The 19,296-nt window shown below is 41.4% G+C and overlaps 1 protein-coding gene across 5 annotated transcripts in view; it reads left to right on the top strand.

The window, feature by feature from the left end:
* Positions 1–403: 403 nt before the first annotated feature.
* BRD7 (bromodomain containing 7) overlaps positions 404–19,296 on the top strand; it is a 41,814-nt gene continuing 22,921 nt past the window's right edge. For all 5 annotated transcript variants that reach the window (XM_045442714.1, XM_045442717.1, XM_045442715.1 and 2 more), the window contains exons 1-5: positions 404–723; positions 1,208–1,416; positions 14,078–14,207; positions 14,554–14,611; positions 17,310–17,454. In XM_045442714.1, coding sequence (XP_045298670.1) covers positions 675–723; positions 1,208–1,416; positions 14,078–14,207; positions 14,554–14,611; positions 17,310–17,454 — 591 coding nt within the window. In that variant the 5' untranslated portion in view covers positions 404–674. The remainder of the gene's footprint in view (positions 724–1,207; positions 1,417–14,077; positions 14,208–14,553; positions 14,612–17,309; positions 17,455–19,296) is intronic.

Raw genomic sequence — 19,296 nt, 5'->3', positions numbered from 1 at the left:
GGGACTGAGAGGGAGGGAGGGAGAGGCGACAATCAGACAGGCTGAGTCTCAATCTCAGAGAGACAGAGAGAGAAAGGAGAGAAGGGAGGAAGGGAAGAGACACAGAGGGAAGGGAGGAAGAGAGGCGAGAAGAGGGAAAGAGAGAGGAAGCGAAAGAGAAGAAGAGAGAGAGAAGTGGAGAGAGAAACAGAGATAAAGGAGGGAGGGAAGAAAGACAGAGATGGAAGGAAGAGAGGGGAAAAGAGGGAAAAAGAGAAAGGACAGGAAGGGAGGGAGACCAGAGAGCAGAGGGCAGGGGGACTCTGAGCCGTGGACACCGCCCCGCCCCCGGCCCCGCCCCCAGCGCCGCCCCCGGGGCGCGGGCTGCGGCGCCACCTCCAGCCGCCAGGAGCCGCCACGGGCAGCCAGCAGCACCCTGCGCGCTCCGCGGACCCTCTCTTCCGCCTCAACGCCGGCCGCTCGCCGCCTCGCCGCCGCTCTCGGGCTCCGGCCGGGTCTCGCGCGCAGTCTTCTCGTGAGGGGCCTCGCGCCGCCCGGCGCACGCCGCCCCCCTGCCTCGGGGCGCGGGGTCTCGCGGGCCCCGCTCCCGCCCTCCGCTCGCCTGGCCCGGACCGGAAGCGGCGCCGCACGGCCTGGGCCTGGCGCGGGGGGCGGGCACCGGGGCCCGGTCCGACATGGGCAAGAAGCACAAGAAGCACAAGTCGGACAAACACCTCTACGAGGGTGAGGAGCTGGCCGCGGTGGGGGGCGGCGGCTCTGGAGAGTGTGTATGTGGCGGGGGGGGGGGGGGGCGGGTTCTCGCTCCTTCGAGACCACCCTCGAGCTCCCGAGGCGGGCCGGAGGCCGCACCTCCCACAGGCAGGCCGGGGACCCGCGAAGGGGGCGCGGCCCGCGGGAGGCCGCGCAGACCCCTCCCAGGCGGGGACGGCATTCGAACCCGGGACCCCTGACTCCCCCCCCCCCCCCGGCGGGGCTCTTGTTGGGAGTGTGAGACGGCCCCCCGAGGCCCGCAGCGTTCGGGGCACACATTCGGCGAGTGTCCGTCAGTCAACAGGTGCTTCGCGGGGCGCCCACTGCGCGCCCAAAGCCGCCCCGGCAGTGGCTCCCCCTTCTCCCCCTGCCCGTCCCCCTGCCCGCGGTGCCTCTGCATCGTGGATGCTGGCCGGCGCGTCCCGCCCGTAATCGAGGCTCTGTCCTTTTGTTTAAGAGTATGTAGAGAAGCCCTTGAAGCTGGTCCTCAAAGTGGGAGGGAACGAAGTCACCGAGCTCTCCACGGGCAGCTCGGGGCACGACTCAAGCCTCTTCGAGGACAAAAACGATCATGACAAACACAAGGACAGAAAGCGGAAAAAGAGGAAGAAAGGAGAGAAGCAGGTTCCAGGAGAAGAAAAGGGGAGAAAACGGAGACGAGTAAAGGTAAACGCGGCTGCGGTGCTTCGGCTTTGCTGGTGGTGCCACTTTTTAAGAGTTCCCGCCTCCCGCTGCCAACCTAACTTGATTCTTCTCTCTGTGTCTGGCGAGACGCTGAAACGCCCTTACGTCTGTCTTGTTTTGAGGAAGAGCAGGGCAGCCTAGAAACATGAATCATTTGGGAGTTTCAGCAACTCTTGATTTATTTATACTTAGTGACACTCACAGCTGAGTCCTGATTTTCAAGAGCCGCGTCAAAGAGCATTTGCCCATCTAGGAAAAGTGGAAGTCGTGCTCGAAGCAGCCTCAGCTTTGTCAACAATAGTCGTTTCAAAAGTGAACGGGAGTGTCGGGGTTCAGATTTTGCTCCGAAGTAAATACTGTAATGCCAGATATATAATGAGCAGCTTTCATCTTAAAACGTGAATCCGTTGAAGAGGAAATCTGATCAGAGACCTTTAAGGGACATGACGCCAGTGGTAAAAATTGGCATTTTCCTAACCATCTGCAGTTCACAGAAAAGGGGGGAAGTAGCCGCTGTCTTGCTTCACAGGCTCGGCAAACATGCCCGGAATTAGCCTAGACTTCTGCACTTCCCAGATTTAACCTGTCACTGAGTGGTTTATTAAATCAGTTACTATACCTTGAAGATAGATTTCCATAAATTAGTTTTGTAACTTTTATGTGTATATACATAACAGAAGTGTTCTATTCCATGTGATTAAATACCTTGATAAGTCACTAAATCTTAGAGACCCTCTGTTTAGAATTTCCTAACTCCGTTATTTTCTGCCTCAGTTTTTAATTGCCTTTGGCTGGATTGTGACAGTATATAGAACTATATAATGTTTTCTTTTGCTAAGTTATAAAAACTATTATGTGCATGTGATTTTTTTTTTTTTTTTTTTTTTTTTAAGAAATTCAAGCAATACAGAGTGAACAAAAAGGAGGAAATTTTTCCTCACCCTGGTCCGTCATACAGTCCCTCCCACTAGAGATAACCAGTTGGAGGGCATCTGGGTGTCTCAGTCAGGCATCTGACTCAGGCAGCAGCTCGTGAGTTCGAGCCCCACGTTGGGCTCAGAGCCTGGAGCCTGCTTCCAATTCTGTGTCTCCCTCGCTCTCTGCCCCTCCCCCGCTTGCACTCTGTCTCTGTCTCTCTCTCAAAAATAAACGCTCAAAAAAATTACTTAAAAAAAAGGGAAACTTAAAAGTAAAATTACTTGTTAAAGCTGGGTTTTATTCTTATTTGTAAAGAAGCTTATGAACATAGTTTTTAATTTTTTTTTTTTTTAATGTTCATTTGTTTTTGAGAGAGAGAGGGAGACACAGAATCTGAAGCAGGCTCCAGGCCCTGAGCTGTCAACACAGAGCCCGACGCCAGGCCTGAACCCACAGACCGTGAGATCGTGACCTGAGCCGAAGTCGACGCTTAATTGACTGAGCCCCCCAGGCGCCCCAGTGAACATAGTTTTTAAAAGTCAAGAGTACTTCAGAGCTTTTACACAAAAGCAGTCTCCTGCTCCAGTGGAGAGTTTTACTTCCAAAATGTTTTAGTTTTTTTCCTTTGGGTATTTGTGTCCTTTTTAAAATGTAGTTTATGTTATTTCCTGACTTATCAGTACGTCTTTTACTGATAAGCTACAGAAGGTGAGAACTTAAGTCAGCAATCCAATACCGCTTCACACCCCCGATTTCCCTTCCTCCATTCTTCCAGCGTGGATGTATCACAGTTGTTGGTTAAATCAGTATTCAGTGTTTAATTGTTTTTCACTGGTGACAAGTATAGCAAATATAGAGCCGAACTTGGTCTCTTGTTAATTGCTTTCATTTGCTTGGTTATCGTGTACCAAATCTTCCCAAACTGACAGATTTATGAAACCCGTCTGGTTTCTGTTTTTCACATGGTCAAAGAGTTCTCCTTTTCTTGAGACATCTATCTTGGAGCCCTCTGTGCCCTCCTGCTCTGTCTAGTCTGGTTGAGTCCTCTCGGCCTTCTGGGATCCTCCTTTGCTGCTTCCCTGGATCCCATGTCTTCTTGCTTTGCTCCCTGATTCTGGTGGATTCTTAACTCTAGGAAGTTCCTAAGAAACCATTCACGGGAGGTAGGTTTTGGAAGTCCTTATGTGTTTGAATATCTTTATTCTACCATCTTATAGTCTCATATAAATGGATGGTTTGACTCCGCACGGAATGCCAGATTGAGAATTATTGTGTCCTAGAATTTTAAAAGCATCTTGTTCTCTAATTGTCCTTTTTTAAAAAATAATAGATGTTTATTCATTTTTGAGAGAGCAAGTGTGAGCGGAGGGAGGGGCAGAGAGAGAGGGGAACAGAGGATCTGAGGCGGGCTCTGCGCGGACAGCAGCAAGCCCCGTGTGGGGCTCGAACTCATGAACTGTGACATTATGACCTGAACTGAAGTCCCAACACTTAACCAACTGAGCCACGCCAGCACCCCTAGTTGTCCTTGTTTTTATAGCACCCTGTTCTTATTTTTCTATGCAATATCTTCTTTTTTTCCTCTGAGGATATTTTTTTTTTCCTTTTAAGTTTTCTTTTGCTCCTTGCTTTGTATCTCCAGTTCTTCAGTTTATTTTCTTGGTCTCCTCCTTTTATGTTAACGGCATCCCTTAGATACCTGTTGCGCCTTCCTAGTCTGTATTTCAGTGTGAAGCACAAAAGGGCTGATTAATAAATACTTTAATTAAAGTACTTAATTAAAGTATGAATAAATACTTTGTATTTAGTTTTCTAGCTGTGGAGTCACTAGACAAAGACCTGATCATTTCATTGGAGAACCCCCAAATGTCTGTTCTCCAGAGAAAAGTCCCTTCTTGGACAAGGATTTTACCTGGCTGCTGGTATTTTGGGGGCCAGCCAGGGAAGGGGACTGAAGGTCCTACCACCCCGTGCTCTGCATTCAGTCCAGCATCTCTCCCCACTTCTGGCTGGTATGCTGTCTGGAGACTCTGGTTCCTTATGTCTCCAAGTGTGAGCTTTTCCAGGTTTCTCAGGCTTGAACTTTTCTCTAGCTGTCCACTTCTGCATGCAGGAGGTCTCTTGCTTTCTGTGATCTGCACGCTCCTACACTTGCCTTTCATCTCCCAGATGTGTGGGTATCTTTCATCCCCTGTCATCTCGTCTGTACTTTGTTCATCTCATTTAACTGGAAGTTGAGGTCACCCCTTTTAACCACTTCTGATTTTAGTTCTGGCACCATAATGCCAGCTGATACACTCGTGTTCTTCATTTCTTCTTTTATCAATTGTCTCATTCCTTTTATTAACTGCGTAGTATTTTGTTATATTGATGTACCATATTTTATTTGATACTACATTTAAATGTTACAAATAAAGCTTCATTGAGCCTCGTGTACACAAATCTTTGTATACTTTTGTAAGGATATCTTCAGGATAAGTTCCTGGAATTCTCCCCCTGTGTTCCAGCCACTCTGCCCTTTCTTGACTGTGGCTCGAAATGTCATTAGCCTTCATTATATTTCGATTACCTTGTAAATTAAGATGCTTTTGCATCCATAGTCTTACTTGGACGTAACACCCTGCAGAATAGGACAAGTAGGTTGGTTTCCGTTTTATAAAAGGTAATGTGGAAACTCAGAAGTGAAGTGAATTTGCCCAAGGTCCCGTTTCCCCAGGACTCAGAGACCATGGGACATTCCAGATTCTCTGGGGTGTCATTGGTTCTGTAGAGGCTGTTTGGGCCATCCCTTCTTTGCAGGTCAGACCAGGGATGGGGGAGGGGGTTCTTTTACTAGTGTTGTCTAGGAAGGGAGACTTCTGGACGCTCCTCTCTGAGCTACGTTCTGGATCTCTAGGGAATTTTAGGAACAGCAGTTGCCTCTGGTCTCTTCTTGGGGAGAAGCAGCTGTGTAACAGACATGGGCCTGGAAGGGGCTGGGGTATGTGTGGTTCTAAGGGACTGGTGATTCTTCTGGCCATTCTATGTGGCAGGAAGAAGGAAGGATGCAGGGAAAGGATAAAACTTGCCATTTTAAAGCGTTTTTCTGAAAGGCATACATAACTTCTGCTTGTGTTTCATCAGCTACAACTTAACCACATGGCCACCCTAGCTGCTAGGGAGGCTGGGAAATGTCTTTTAGTTGGAGAAGGAGGTGGGGTTTTGTACCCTAATAAAGATCAGGAATCTGTTACTTAGGGAAGAAAAGGAAAAGGTAAAGTTTGGGGGAAGCACACACACTTACAACATAAAACCCTATAATTTTTCAAAAGTGTTGGAGTTAAATGAGTTTCTTCTCTTGAGTAGGAAAGGCCCTGGTTATATTAGTTTAAAATGGCCAAGCAGTTACGATCGATAGTATTTCTCTGTGTAGCACAGTGGCATTTAATACCAGCCAGAACATTACGAGTACAACATCCCTTTGTTTTAATCAGGCCATGATCTAGATACCACCCCTCTGAAAGTGTGTTGGCTAGTTTTTCCCCCCTGAGCATTCGAATGCTGAGTGATTGGCAAAGAATTTGTGTGCTGGCATAACTCTTAATGTATTTCCTAAAGATTCAGCTTTACATTTGCAAGTCCTTTATTTCCAATTTCCACATCATATAAAAAATATATAAGGCACCTGGCTCAGTCAGTTAAGCATCTAACTCTTAATTTCAGCTCAGGTCATGATCTCCCAGTTTGTGAGTTCGAGCCCCTCACTGACAGTGTGGAGTCTGCTTGGGATTCTCCTTCCCTCCCTCTCTCTCTGCCTTTCCCCCTCTCATGCATACACACACTGTCTCTCCCTCTCTCAAGATAAATAAACTTTAAATAAATAAAATAACAGCTGATGAATAAATGCTCCTATCATTTGGTCTAGTAATATAAGCATGAGAGGACAATGAAGTAAAACTGAGGGGCAATAAGTAAAATTCTGTGGGATGCCTGGGTGGCTCAGTTGGTGGAACATCTGACCCTTGATTTCAGCTCAGGTCTTGATCCCAGGGTCGTGGGGCTGAGCCCTGCGTGGGGCTCTGCACTGAGTGTGGAGCTGCTTAAGATTCTCTCTCTCTCTCTCTCTCTCTCTCTCTCCCTCTCTCCCTCTCTCCCCCCCCTCTCCCTCTCCCCCTCCCTCTCCCTCTCCTTCCCTCCCTCCCTCCCCCTCCCTCCCTCTCCCTCTTAAGATTCTCTCTCTCTCCCTCCCTCCCCCTCCCTCCCTCTCCCTCCCCCTCCCTCCCCCTCCCTCCCCCTTCCTTCTCTCCCTCCCTCCCCCTCCCTCCCTCTCCCTCCCCCTCCCTTCCCCCTCCCCCCTCTTCCCCCCCCCCCGTCTCCCCACCACCCCCGCTTGCATGCTCTCTCTCTCAAATTAAAAATTTTTAAACGTCAGTGGATTTTTGGTTTGCTTCTATTTCTTGGCTATTATAAATAATGCTGTTGTTAACCTGAGTATGTAAGTATCTCTTTGAGAACTTGCTTTCAGTTCTTTTGGATATATATCCAAAAGTAGAAGTGCCAGATCATCCTGTCTTCTCTTTTACAGATGAGAAAACTTAAGGCTCAGAGAGCTTAGTCACTTGCTCAAAGTTGCATAATCAGTGCCAGAACAGGAACTCAAACCCTGCCCCTTAAATAGGTCTGTAGTGTGAAAGAGTTGTTAAAATGGACACTGACCTCCACACCCTTCACAGTACATGGAAAATTAAAATCAGTGCCCTTAACAGAGGAGGCGTTCTAGTTCTGAGTCTCTTGAGAGTCCCTGGGTCTGGGTGGAGGGAATCACAGAAGATTTTGCTTAGGCGGTTGCATTTGAGCTGGTCTTGAAAAATCAGAATATAATGATGTTACACTACATGTTCAAGCAATGGGATAAACTATGTACTCTGTGCTATTATTGTAATATAGGGATATTCTTTTCATCTTGTACGATTACAGGTAAGGAATCATGGGGCACCTGTGTGGCTCAGTTGGTTAAGCATCCAGCCTCAGCTCAGGTCATGGTTTCACAGTCCATGAGTTCAAGCCCCACATTGGGCTCTGTGCTGACAGTGCAGAGTCCACTTGGGATTCTCTCTCTCTTTCTCTCTTTCTTTCTCTCTCTCTGCCCTTCCCCTGCTTGCATGTGCACATGCCCTCTCTCTCTCTGTCTCAAAATAAAAAAACAACAACCAAAAACAAAAAAAAATTAACATTCGAGCATTTACTGTATGCCAGGCACAGTTCTGAGTTCTTTACATTTACTATTTTAATTCTTACAAATAGCTCTGTGGAGTAGGTGCTGTTAGTATCTCATTTTATTGCTGAGTTAACTAAGGCATAGAGGATGAGGTAGCTCATAACTAGAGAGAAAAAATGGATGACTGTAATCATTAAGCAAAATGGAAATTCTGTCAAAACACAACTCATTGATTTGTTTGGTATGACATCTGCCAAAGCCAGGATCTCCCAGCAGAAAATCCTCCCACTCTGGTTTCCTCTGGAGGTTGTCCTCTTTTTTTAAAAAAAAAAAAAAAAAAGGTTATTATTTATTTTTATTTATTTTTTTTAGTAATTTCTGTACCCATTGTGGGGCTCAAACTTACAACTCCTATTACAAGAGTCACATGCTCTTCCAACTGAGCCAGCCTGGTGCCCCTAAAGTTTGTTTGTTTGTTTGTTTGTTTGTTTGTTTAAGTAGGCTCTACACCCAGCGTGGGGCTTGAACTCATGATCCTGAGATCGAGTCAAATGTGCTTCCAAATGAGCCACCTACATGCCCCTACTTATTTATAGTAATCTCTGCACCCAAAATGGGGCACAAACCCACAACCCCAAGACCACGAGTCACACGCTCTTCCAGATGAGTCAGCCAGGCACCTCTAGAGAAAGAAAGACTGTTATGAGTGTAAGAGTAGTGTTGCTCCTCTGATGGAAAGGCTGTTTATTCATTTATTTACTCAACAGACATTTACCAGGCACCTCTTACATGCCAGACTCTGTTATTAGACTCAAATGATGAAGGTAAATAAAATACAGTTCCTGCCCTACAGGAGGAGCTCAGAGTTGGGCTGGGGAATCAGATGTGAAAGGAGAGCTAAACTTCATGGCCTGGTAAATTCTAGTAGAGGTATGAATAAAGGTATGTTCTGGGAGTCCAGGGGAAATTGTTTCTTGTTTTCCCTTGGGGAGCCGGGGGAAGGCATCAGAGGTACAGACTAAATAGGCAGCACATGCTGTCTTCAATCTAAGGCCAAAAATGAGGTGTCACTTTGAGGTAGTAAGACTGATTTTTCAATTAAATTCAAAATCACCTGTTAAATTCTAAAATTGTTTTGCGGATTGGAAGCATTATTTGAGTATAGCTAGAAATCTCTGTATCTGTATCTGTATCCCTTCCAAAAGTAGCTGAAAGACAGTACTTATCACTAAGGACTTCAGCTGTTAATTTGTGTGCTTTCACATTCCCATTCCATGCTGCCTCCTGTAATTAATTAATTCTGCAAGTATTATGCATAAGGCATTGTTGAGCTTGGAGGTACAGCACTAAAAATGACATGGGACCCTGCCCACAAGGAACTCTAGTGAAGAGGCAGATGTGTTTATAGTGCAATGAGTGTTATAATATTAATAATATGAGCAAAGATTTGCTTCAGAAGTGTCATTCACAAATTAATAACTTGCCATTGAGTTGTGAATAAATTAGAGTCTGAAATTAAGTACAGTGTGTTTGTAGTTACAGAAATAGCCGCTGTTCCTCTCTCCTGCCTGGACCTTCTTGCGCACAGGATATTTCCTCTGCCTGGAATGCTGTTTCCACCCACCCACCTCCACCCCCAGCCTGGCTAAATTCTGTCCTTCAGATCTCAGCTCAGATGTTACTTCCTCGTAGAAGTCTTCCCACACTTGTCCAGTCTAAATTAGATTCACCCAACAGTTATTCTCTCCGTGGATTCTGTTTGGGTCTTTTTAATGAGTTGTTTAATGTGTGTCTCTGCTGTTACACTGTCAGCTTCCTAAGGGCAGGGCTGTGTGTGTGTGTTATCCACCAGTGTTTATCTATACAGTAGAACCTTATTTTTTTTATTGAATGCATGAATGAATGAGTGTACAATATGGGCAAGTGCTTCGCTGAAATTTCACATATACTGTCTTATTTCATCCTCAGAACAATCTTCTGAGGTATGTATTGTATTGCAAAGATAAGATAATTAGTCCCCTCCCCCAAATTATATAGTTTATCCATAATTTCATGGCAAATAAGTGACAAAGCCAGAATCTGAGCCTATTTATAAACTATAACTGTAAACCCTTCTTCCTTGGCTACCTAAAGGTAAATGGCTCCAGTATCTTTGTGTCGTTTTCTATATGTAATTGGCAAAATGCGTTAACTATTAAGCATAACTGTATTAACTTTTGGTTTTACATATCTGTGTGACTTTAGTAAGGGACGTTCTCAGTAAGATTGTTTATGTTCTGAATCATGAAGAAAATTAGAAGGTTGGAATCAGAATTTTAAGTGGAGAGAGAAGTGTAGAGGTCAAAGCCTCTTGTTTTGTGGGTGAAACTGAGTGAGTGAGTGGGATAACTTGTTCAGGGTCACATTCTGGTAAACTAGAAGGCAGGTCTCCTAATTCCTAGTCTGGCAGTAACATGTTACTGAATATCCATGCCGTTTAGGGTGCTTTCCAAGTATAGGTTTTTGTATTCTTTTTCTCTTTTGGACTGTAGCCCAGAAGGTTATATTCTCTTGCCATTCTGAATATTAAGGTGGTTAACGTAGACCAGGCTGACAGGATAAAGTGACCAGGTAGTACCATCCTTTGGTACTTTTTCAACTTTCCTATTTCTTGACCTCATTTCACCATTCCATTGATTCTAAGATAGATAAAATCAACAGTTAAATCTCTATCTTGTGGGTGATGAGAGGCCTGATGAGAATAAGTGAATTGCTTAAGAAGGTCACTGTGTGTTAAGGATGAGGCTGGGGCTAGAACTTGAGCCCATAGACCGTGGGTCAGCAAACCATGGCCAGTGCACCTGGGTTTATAAATAAAGTTTTGTTGGAATACGGCCACACCCATTCATTTATGTATTGGGTAGGGCTGCTTTCACGCCACAACAGCAAAGGTTAGTAGTTGGGACCTTAGGACCACAAAGCTAAATTACATGCTGTCTGGCCATCTACCAAAAAAAGTTTGCCAACTCCTGCTCTAGATTCCTGGCACTATAGCCCTGGTTCTTTCCATCTAGGAGAGTGCTTATTGCCTTGCAACTGTCCTCACTTCACAATTTACATTTCATAGGAAGGAATCTGTGTCTCTAGGGGGTCTTTTTCCATTGAACAGAAGGAAATTTTCCAGCCTACGAAAGATTGATGCCAGTTGTTCTGATTGATGGCAAAAAACCCACAAAACTTTCCAGAATCAAAATTTGCTGCTCTAGAGTATGGCATGAAGTCATAAAAATAGACACCAATCAACTTGATGATAACTGAGATCAAGAGCACTATGAGTACAGTTTATATAGCATTTTTCTCTGGAGCCTTTAAACCAGTCATATATTCTATATTAGATGCTTTGGACCCTGAGAATAGAAGCTCTGTATCAGTGATCCTGAAAGTGTGATTCCTATAGCAGCAACACCCACAAGGCCTGGAAACTTGCTATTAATGCAGACTCATAGGCTCTACCTTAGACCTACCGGATGGGTAATCCCAGAAACAGGGCCAAGACATTAGTGTTTTAACAAGACCTTCAGATGATTCTGCTGTACACTGAAGCTTGAGATCCATAATGGGCACTCAGAATTTGCACTTCTAGCAACTTCCCAGATAATGCTGATGGTGCTGGTCAGGGAGCACACTTTGAGAACCACTGCTCTGGATACTAGGACAATAAATTAGGACATAAGCCAAGAAAATAGTTTTGGAATCGATAAGATCCTATTAAGAAGCTTGATTCTCAAAGGCATAAATAGACATTTGTAGACAATTTTAGTAAAAATTTAATTAAAAAAAAAAGAAAACACAATAATAAAACTAGCACCTGGTACCAACCATCCAGCTTTAGCTTTTTTTTACCTTTTACTTGATTTTTTGGTTTTTGGCTTTGGTTTTTTGTTTGTTTTTGTAAAGAAATAGGGGCACCTGGGTGGCACAGTCAGTTGAGCATCTGACTCTTGATTTGGCTCAGGTCATGATCCCAGGGCCATGGGATGGAGCCCTGCTGACAGCACAGGGCCTGCTTGGGATTCTCCCTGCCCCTCTCTCTGCCTTCCCCTGTTCGCCTGCTCTGTCTTTCTCTCCAAATAAATATTGAAAGAAAGAAAAGGAGAAAGAAAGAGAGAGAGAGAGAAAGAAAGAAGAAAGACAAAGAAAGAAAGAAAAAGAGAAAGAAGTGGAGAGAGAGAGAGGGAAAGAGAAAGAAAAGAAAGAAAAAGAAAGGGAGAGAGAAAGGGAAAGAGAGGAAGAGAGAGAAAGAAGAAAGAAAGAAAGAAAGAAAGAAAGAAAGAAAGAAAGAAAGAAAGAAAGAAAGAAAGAAAGAAAGAAAAATTAGAATATAGATACAGATGAAGCTTTCTGTGTATTCTTCCAGAATCCCCTTCCTCTCCCTCTGTCTCCTCTCTCTCTGCCCTGGAGACCACCATTATTGTGAGTGTCCTGTGTATCAGTTGCATACTTGTTTTTGTAATTTTACCACTTCCACATACATCTGTAAATAATATACACTTACACATTTTCAAACTACAAAACCAGTATTGTAACAGTATTCTCAACTTTTATCTCTAGAAATTATAGTTCTGAACACTCTACATCTTGATACAGTGTAACTTTAGCTTATAAATTTTACCTGCTGTGTAAATGTCATAATTTATTAATCCATTTTCCTTTTAGTAGGCATTGGATTGTTCATAATTTTTTACTATTTCAGAATGTGGCAGTAAATATTCTTATACCTGCCTTCCATGTAGAGAAGTTTCTCTAGGGTATATGCCCAGAAGTAGAAAAGCTGAGAAGTAGGGTAAAGGCATCTTCAGCCTTAAAATATTGTTAATTGTTCTCCTAATGGTTGTACTTATTTACCTACCCATCTGCAAGGTGTGAGAGCCCTATTTCTCTGTTTTCATCAAAACTTGACATTTTCAGGCATTTTATTTTTTGTCACGTGGAGAGCCAGGAAATGCCTTGTAGTTTCAAACATTTATAATCCCCAGAGTTCTAGGCAGCTTGAGTTAGTTGGCATGTTTTTTGATATTTCAGGTTTCTGGGAATTACCTGTGATATCCTTTACTCATTTTCTATTGGGTTATCTGCCTTTTTACCTGAATAAATGCTCTTTGCACAGTTTTTGTTAATACTCTTGAGTTTTCTGTGTTTCAAGTACTTTATGTCAGTCGATAGCTAATCTTCTCTACTCTTGGGTCATAAAGATCCTTTACTTTTATCTGAAATTTTAAAGCTTTGCTTTGTACATTTAAGTCTTCAATCTGTGTGGAATTTCCTTTTGTGTACAATATGAGGTAGAGATCTAATTTTATTTTCTTTTTCATGTAGATAACCAGTTGTGCCAGCACTGCCCTTTTGTCCTTGATTTATAATGCCACCCCTGATATACCAAGATTTGTCTATGTGCACGAGTCTGTTTTTGTACTCTGTAATCTGCTCTATTGGTCTGTTTGCCCCAGTTAGTATTACAAATACTATCTGGTAAAACACATCTTATTGTGACTTTTTTCAAAACTGTGTGGATTATTCTTGATGATTCACTCTTCAAGATAAATTATATGATTGGCTTGTCAAATTTCATGAAATTCTGTCTTACAATTTTGATTGACATAACGTTTTATTTATTTATTTTTAAATGTTGAGAGAGAGAGCGAGTGCACAGGCAGGGAGGGGCAGAGAGAGAGAGGGAGAGGGAGAATCCCAGGCAGGCTTTGCACTGTCAGTGCAGAGCCCATTGCAGAACCTGATCCCACGAACTCTGAGATCATGACCTGAGCCGAAATTAAGAGTCAGTCGCTTAACTGACTGAGCCACCCAGGCGCCCCATCATAACATTTTATTTGTAGATTACTTGGAGGAGAATTGACTATCAATTCATGAACATGGTATATCTCCTTTATTCAGGTCTTCCACAGTGACCTCTCAGTAATGTTTCATAATTTTTCCCAAAAGGTATTGGACATCTTTTATTAGATTTATTCCTAGGTATGTTTTCTTTTGTGAATAGTATTATTTTTCTAATTGATTATTTCTGGGATATAGAAGCACTACTCCCCCCCCCCAGGAGCTGTTATTCTCTCCTTTTCCAGTAGATGGCAATAAAATACATTAAGATTTCATTATTAGAAATCTATTTTCTTTTAAGTAGTGTCTTGTTTTTGTTTTCACTGAAATTATTTGTTTTAAAGGTATTAATTCTGGGGGCGCCTGGGTGGCGCAGTCGGTTGGGCGTCCGACTTCAGCCAGGTCACGATCTCGCGGTCCGTGAGTTCGAGCCCCGCGTCAGGCTCTGGGCTGATGGCTCAGAGCCTGGAGCCTGTTTCCGATTCTGTGTCTCCCTCTCTCTCTGCCCCTCCCTCGTTCATGCTCTGTCTCTCTCTGTCCCAAAAATAAATAAACGTTGAAAAAAAAAAAAATTAAAAAAAAAAAAATAAAAAAATAAAAAAAATAAAGGTATTAATTCTGAAGTATTTCTAAATTGTTTCCCTTTGTTCCATTTAGGAGGATAAAAAGAAGCGAGATCGGGACCGTGTGGAGAATGAGACAGAGAAAGATCTCCAGTGCCAGGCCCCTGTAAGATTAGACTTGCCTCCTGAGAAGCCTCTCACAAGCTCTTTAGCCAAACAAGAAGGTTGGAATAAGTCTGAATTAACTTACTTGAATGAGGAAGCTGAAATTATTTTAAGGGTTGTAGCCCGGGAAGGTGACTGGGTTTTAGCTTTTAAGATTAAAAGCTGTATAATTGATTTTTTTTTTTTTTAAGTTTTCTATTTTCTGTCACTGCATAAGAGCTTTAAAGTAGCTTCCATTGTGAATTGATACTCTAGTACTTCAATATATTTGTAAGATAAATGAAATTTCTGTATGAGACATTTAATGATGAGTATGAGGTAAGTCATATGGAAAGAAATCAGCTAAACAATACTCCTTAGAATCTTCCTTTTGAAAACACTCTTTTCCTTTCTCCTTTACTTTAGAAGTAGAACAGACACCCCTTCAAGAAGCTTTGAATCAACTGATGAGACAATTACAGAGGTAAATGTTCTTTCCAACATTTTTTAACTTGGAAATTAAAATGAGAAATATAGGATCCAAACCACTTCTCTATTTTTGATTATTTAAAGCCACATTTTTGTGGCCTAAATCCAAATGTACTTGATTTTAAAGTGGATGATAAATATTTTGCCTGGCAATAGAAAGTACTTTAAGAAGCTGACTTTTAAATGTTCTCCTTTGGTTTGTTTTAACTGGCAACCTGAAGAGTGTTACATAATATTCTTAATGGCAAATTTCTCTTTAAACTAACTTCTGATGTTGAAGCTTTAAACCAGGAATAAATAATACAGATATTTTCACTTTGCTAATAAATGAAAATACCTTCTGTATATTTGTTTAATGCTTATCATGCTGTGAATATTCAACAATTATTAAGTCTGGGAGAAGAAACTAAGTAGGATTTGTGGCCCTCTCTTAAATGCAAAATTTTGTTCTAAAAAATTCAGTATCTAGATTAAACCAATGTTACGTTCTTAAAGAGGAAAAGAATAACTCAGTCTTCATTAAAATACTTATTTTTGCTACTTTTCTTTACTCAGAATTTGAGTTTTCAACCCAAAGACATTTATATTATTTGCAGAGGATTCGTGGGTATAGGCCATGCATTCTAATACTGAATTTTCTTCTCACTCTGTTATACTTCTGTGTCAACCCCAGAACATATTATAAATCATTTTGTAAGTGAAAGCCTCTAGTGCTATCTGTATTCAACACCTGTTCAGCTTTGCAGTTAAGATCAGAAGTTAGTGGCCTCACTCCCTTTTTGGTGTTAGAGTAATTGAGAAAATTATATCTCAAGTCTTTACACTTGAATAAGTCGTTCACTGTTTGTCCCAAAAATATGAACAGGTAAGCATTAGGTATTCCAACTCTATTGGAATGCTCGACTATGAAGTGTTGGGGCTGCCTTTTTAAGTTTTCTTCTTGTGACATGATCAGGATGTAGGCTAATGATGTTACCTTAAAAGAAATCTACTTAACTAGGTCTCTCTTAGTCCAAGGATATTCACATTTCTCAGAACACTTTGGGAATTAGAACCCAGAGCTGCATTTTTTGAATAGTCTTTAGAGATCTGTTATCCTTAAGACTCAGCGCAAATGCTGGTAAATAATGTAATTGATTAGGACCATATTAAAATGACTGATTTTAGGGGGTGTAGGTAATTTGCTCTGAAGAGGTCCTCCAGAGATGATTAGTGTTGTTATTCATAGTAACTACTGTGGACAGCACACAGTTGTATGTAGCAGTTCCAGACTGAGTATTTTTGCTTATTCTTTATTTTTTAATCTCATTGCTTAGGCATCCTGCTAGAGAAGAACAAATATCTAAGGTTATATTCCAACTCTATCTTTTATCACATTTATGGTCTAGAACAAATGATTTGCCCTCTGAGCCTTAGTTTTCTCATTTCTAACTGAGGATACCACCACCTGTGTGGCTTTTATAAAGACTACATATAAAATAAATCAAGTACTTATCAGTGGGTCTGCATGTGGTAAATACATATTAAAAGTTGCTGCTTTTATTATTTTTTAAACCATTTTTATTAATATAAGTATTTGCAGTATGAAAACTTTGGTATGCCAAAATTGCCAGAGGAAAAAAAAATCAGTCTAATGACCTAATTGTAGAGCAATGGTTCTCAACCCTGTCACTACTGGAGTTACCAATGCCAAATATTCCAACGCTAATAGGAATAGTCCAATCATACAAGTACCAATGTCTGCACCAGCCCTCCTTCCCAAAAGATTCTGATGTCGTGGGTCTAGGCTGAGCCTCCTCCTCCCCTCCCTACCCCGCAACTAGAATTTTTTTTTTTTTTTTTTTTTTTTTTTCAACGTTTATTTATTTTTGGGGCAGAGAGAGACAGAGCATGAACAGGGGAGGGGCAGAGAGAGAGGGAGACACAGAATCGGAAACAGGCTCCAGGCTCTGAGCCATCAGCCCAGAGCCCAACGCGGGGCTTGAACTCACGGACCGCGAGATCGTGACCTGGCTGAAGTCGGACGCTCAACCGACTGCGCCACCCAGGCGCCCCTAGAATTTTTTTTTTAAGGCTCCTCTATTGGTTCTGATGCACAGCCAGAATTGAAAACCTGTGATAGAAAGCACTGGTTCTTAAGTTTGGGGGTAATTTGAGGACCTTTTTAGTATCAGGTTTTTGATTTCTCCCCTGTAGATGAAATAGAAGTTGGATCCATTGATTAAGAAAATATACATATTTTACATAGATGTATTAATCCTGTGGCCCCCCAAGAGTCCAAGCTTATAGTTATAAATCAGCATGGAAGATTGCAGATGTGCATTTATAGTTACTATTTCTGCTTTTTCCCCTATGGTTGATAAAAGTACATACGGTTTACGTCCCAGAGGCCAAGACACTGGTCAGTTAGTCTAGATTTTTTATTTTGTTTCATTTTTCCCTATGTGGGAGGTGCTACCAACTAATTAGATATGTATATCTTAAAAGATTCTCTGTCTTAAAGGTACAACTAGTATGTAAAACATCTTCACCTTGTTATTGTTAGTCTTTGAAATCATTCTTTCACTTTTCAGTGAAAAGGATGTTAGCATACTACACATTCTTTTTGCATCTGAAAGTTTTCCTGTGACTTCTCCTAGACCAGTAGATTTGTTTGTAGTAGAAATAAGATTGCTCTTTGCGTATCTTCACAGAAAAGACCCAAGTGCTTTCTTTTCATTTCCTGTGACTGATTTTATTGCTCCCGGCTACTCCATGATCATTAAGCATCCAATGGATTTTAGCACCATGAAAGAAAAGATTAAGAACAATGATTACCAGTCCATAGAAGAACTGAAGGTAACTGTAGTTATTTACGTCGTGATTGGAAAATAGAAGAACTTAGGATACAAAATAACATGTCTGTTCAATTGAGAGTCTTGGATACTGTATGTACAAAATCTTGGTAGAAATCTACATGTTTGGTATTAGGAAACTTTCTAATTGACCTTTTATTTTGCAGAGAATTAAGTTTACTTTAATATCCAAAATCTTTGTATTTTTTTGTCTCAGAGCTTGTTGATAGGCAACCAGGCAAACTAAGCCATCTGCTATCTTTTATTATTTTGGGACATTTTTAGAAAAATTGTGAATTTCATATGTTCTACAATGTATATTCTCAACCTTTAAAATGAAAAAGTATCTGATTTTTAATTTCAGACTAGTGCAGATAAAATTGATACTTAAATTGTGGCAGAGTAGTTTCCTTTTCTGTTTCTAGTCATGTCTCAAATAGAGGATAAGTTGGCCTGTCCAGAAAATAGTCAACAAAAGTTTAGTTACACGTTTTAGTTTGATGAAAGTCAGTTGCTTTCTGAGTTCAGTTTGGCTAGACTTATTGAGCATATTTTCTTCAAAAGAGAAGAAGAAGATTAAAAACTTTAAAAGTGAAGGGGCGCCTGGATGATTCAGTTGGTAAGCTTCCGACTCTTGATTTTGTCTCGGGTCGTGATCTCATGGTTCGTGGGTTCAAGCCCCACATCAGTTTCTGTGCTGACAGCAAGAAGCCTGTTTGGGATTCTCTCTCTCTTCTTTCCCTCTCTGCTCTTCACTTGCTCACTCTCGAAATATGTAAATAAACTTAAAAAAAAAATAAAAATAAAGAAGCTATAAGCCACCAGGATGATGTGTGTGTCTCATGTTACAATGGAGTGTTTTCCATCTTTAAATAGCCTTGGTATATGTTGATTTCCATGGTAAATTTTTCATTTTGATCCTCAAAGAAAAGGAACCACGTGGTTTTTGAAATTTTCTGTGTCAGACCACCACAAACTTAACTGGTTTAGATAATATCTATTTTGCCTTTATTTTTTCTGCATGAACGTTGTAGTATTCACCTGACCTAAATACTAGACTCTAGTCAGTTACAGATTATCTTTACCTTTTCCTTTTTTCATCCACGTATCAGTTGAGATTTATGAATAAAACCAGCATTTAATTCTATCTTCGCTCTCCATTTGACTACATAGATAACATTCCACTTACTCTGAAAAAACTGAATTACGTTCAGAGAAATGGAAGCTTTCCCAACTTTTCATCTGGTGAAAATTAGACTAGAACAGTTTATTTCAGCATATTTCTGACCTTCCTATTGCTTAATGGGAAAAAATTTCACAGGTTTTTTTTTTTTCTTTTTGTGAATAGTTTTCTTCTGATCTTTCTCTTATGATGACAGGAGACCATAGAAATGGGCCCCCTAAGTGTTTTTGCACAAATGATTAAGATTTGTCATAAGTGGAATGAACTAATATTTTCAACGTTTTAGAGTTTTCTACATGAGTATGTTTTCTTTTGGGGAAAAATCCAGTAGTCCAATGTAATATTAATTAGCTTATTCAGCTCATTAGGCTGTTCAAGTTGGGTTTTTGATTTTTTTTGTAATTATATGGAAAGTATGCAGAAAGGTCATTCAGCTTTTTGAATGACCAAGTGCCATTACCCCGAAGTCCAATAAAGCCTAGCACATGACAGTTAAGATTCATGGAATCTACAAATGCCTTATCAGATCCAGTACTCTCTTGCCAATTATAGGCCCAGTGGTCATTTAGTATAAGTAATAGCCATCTGATGTCCTCCCTCACTTGCCTTGTTTCCCAAAATATATATTTAGTAATTTGTTGTTTTTTTAATGTTTATTTATTT

Source organism: Leopardus geoffroyi, chromosome E2 (genome assembly GCF_018350155.1).
Source record: "Leopardus geoffroyi isolate Oge1 chromosome E2, O.geoffroyi_Oge1_pat1.0, whole genome shotgun sequence".
Lineage (NCBI taxonomy): Eukaryota > Metazoa > Chordata > Mammalia > Carnivora > Felidae > Leopardus > Leopardus geoffroyi.
The sequence above is the reverse complement of the archived record's forward strand: the minus strand, read 5'-3'. Positions and strand labels throughout refer to the sequence as shown.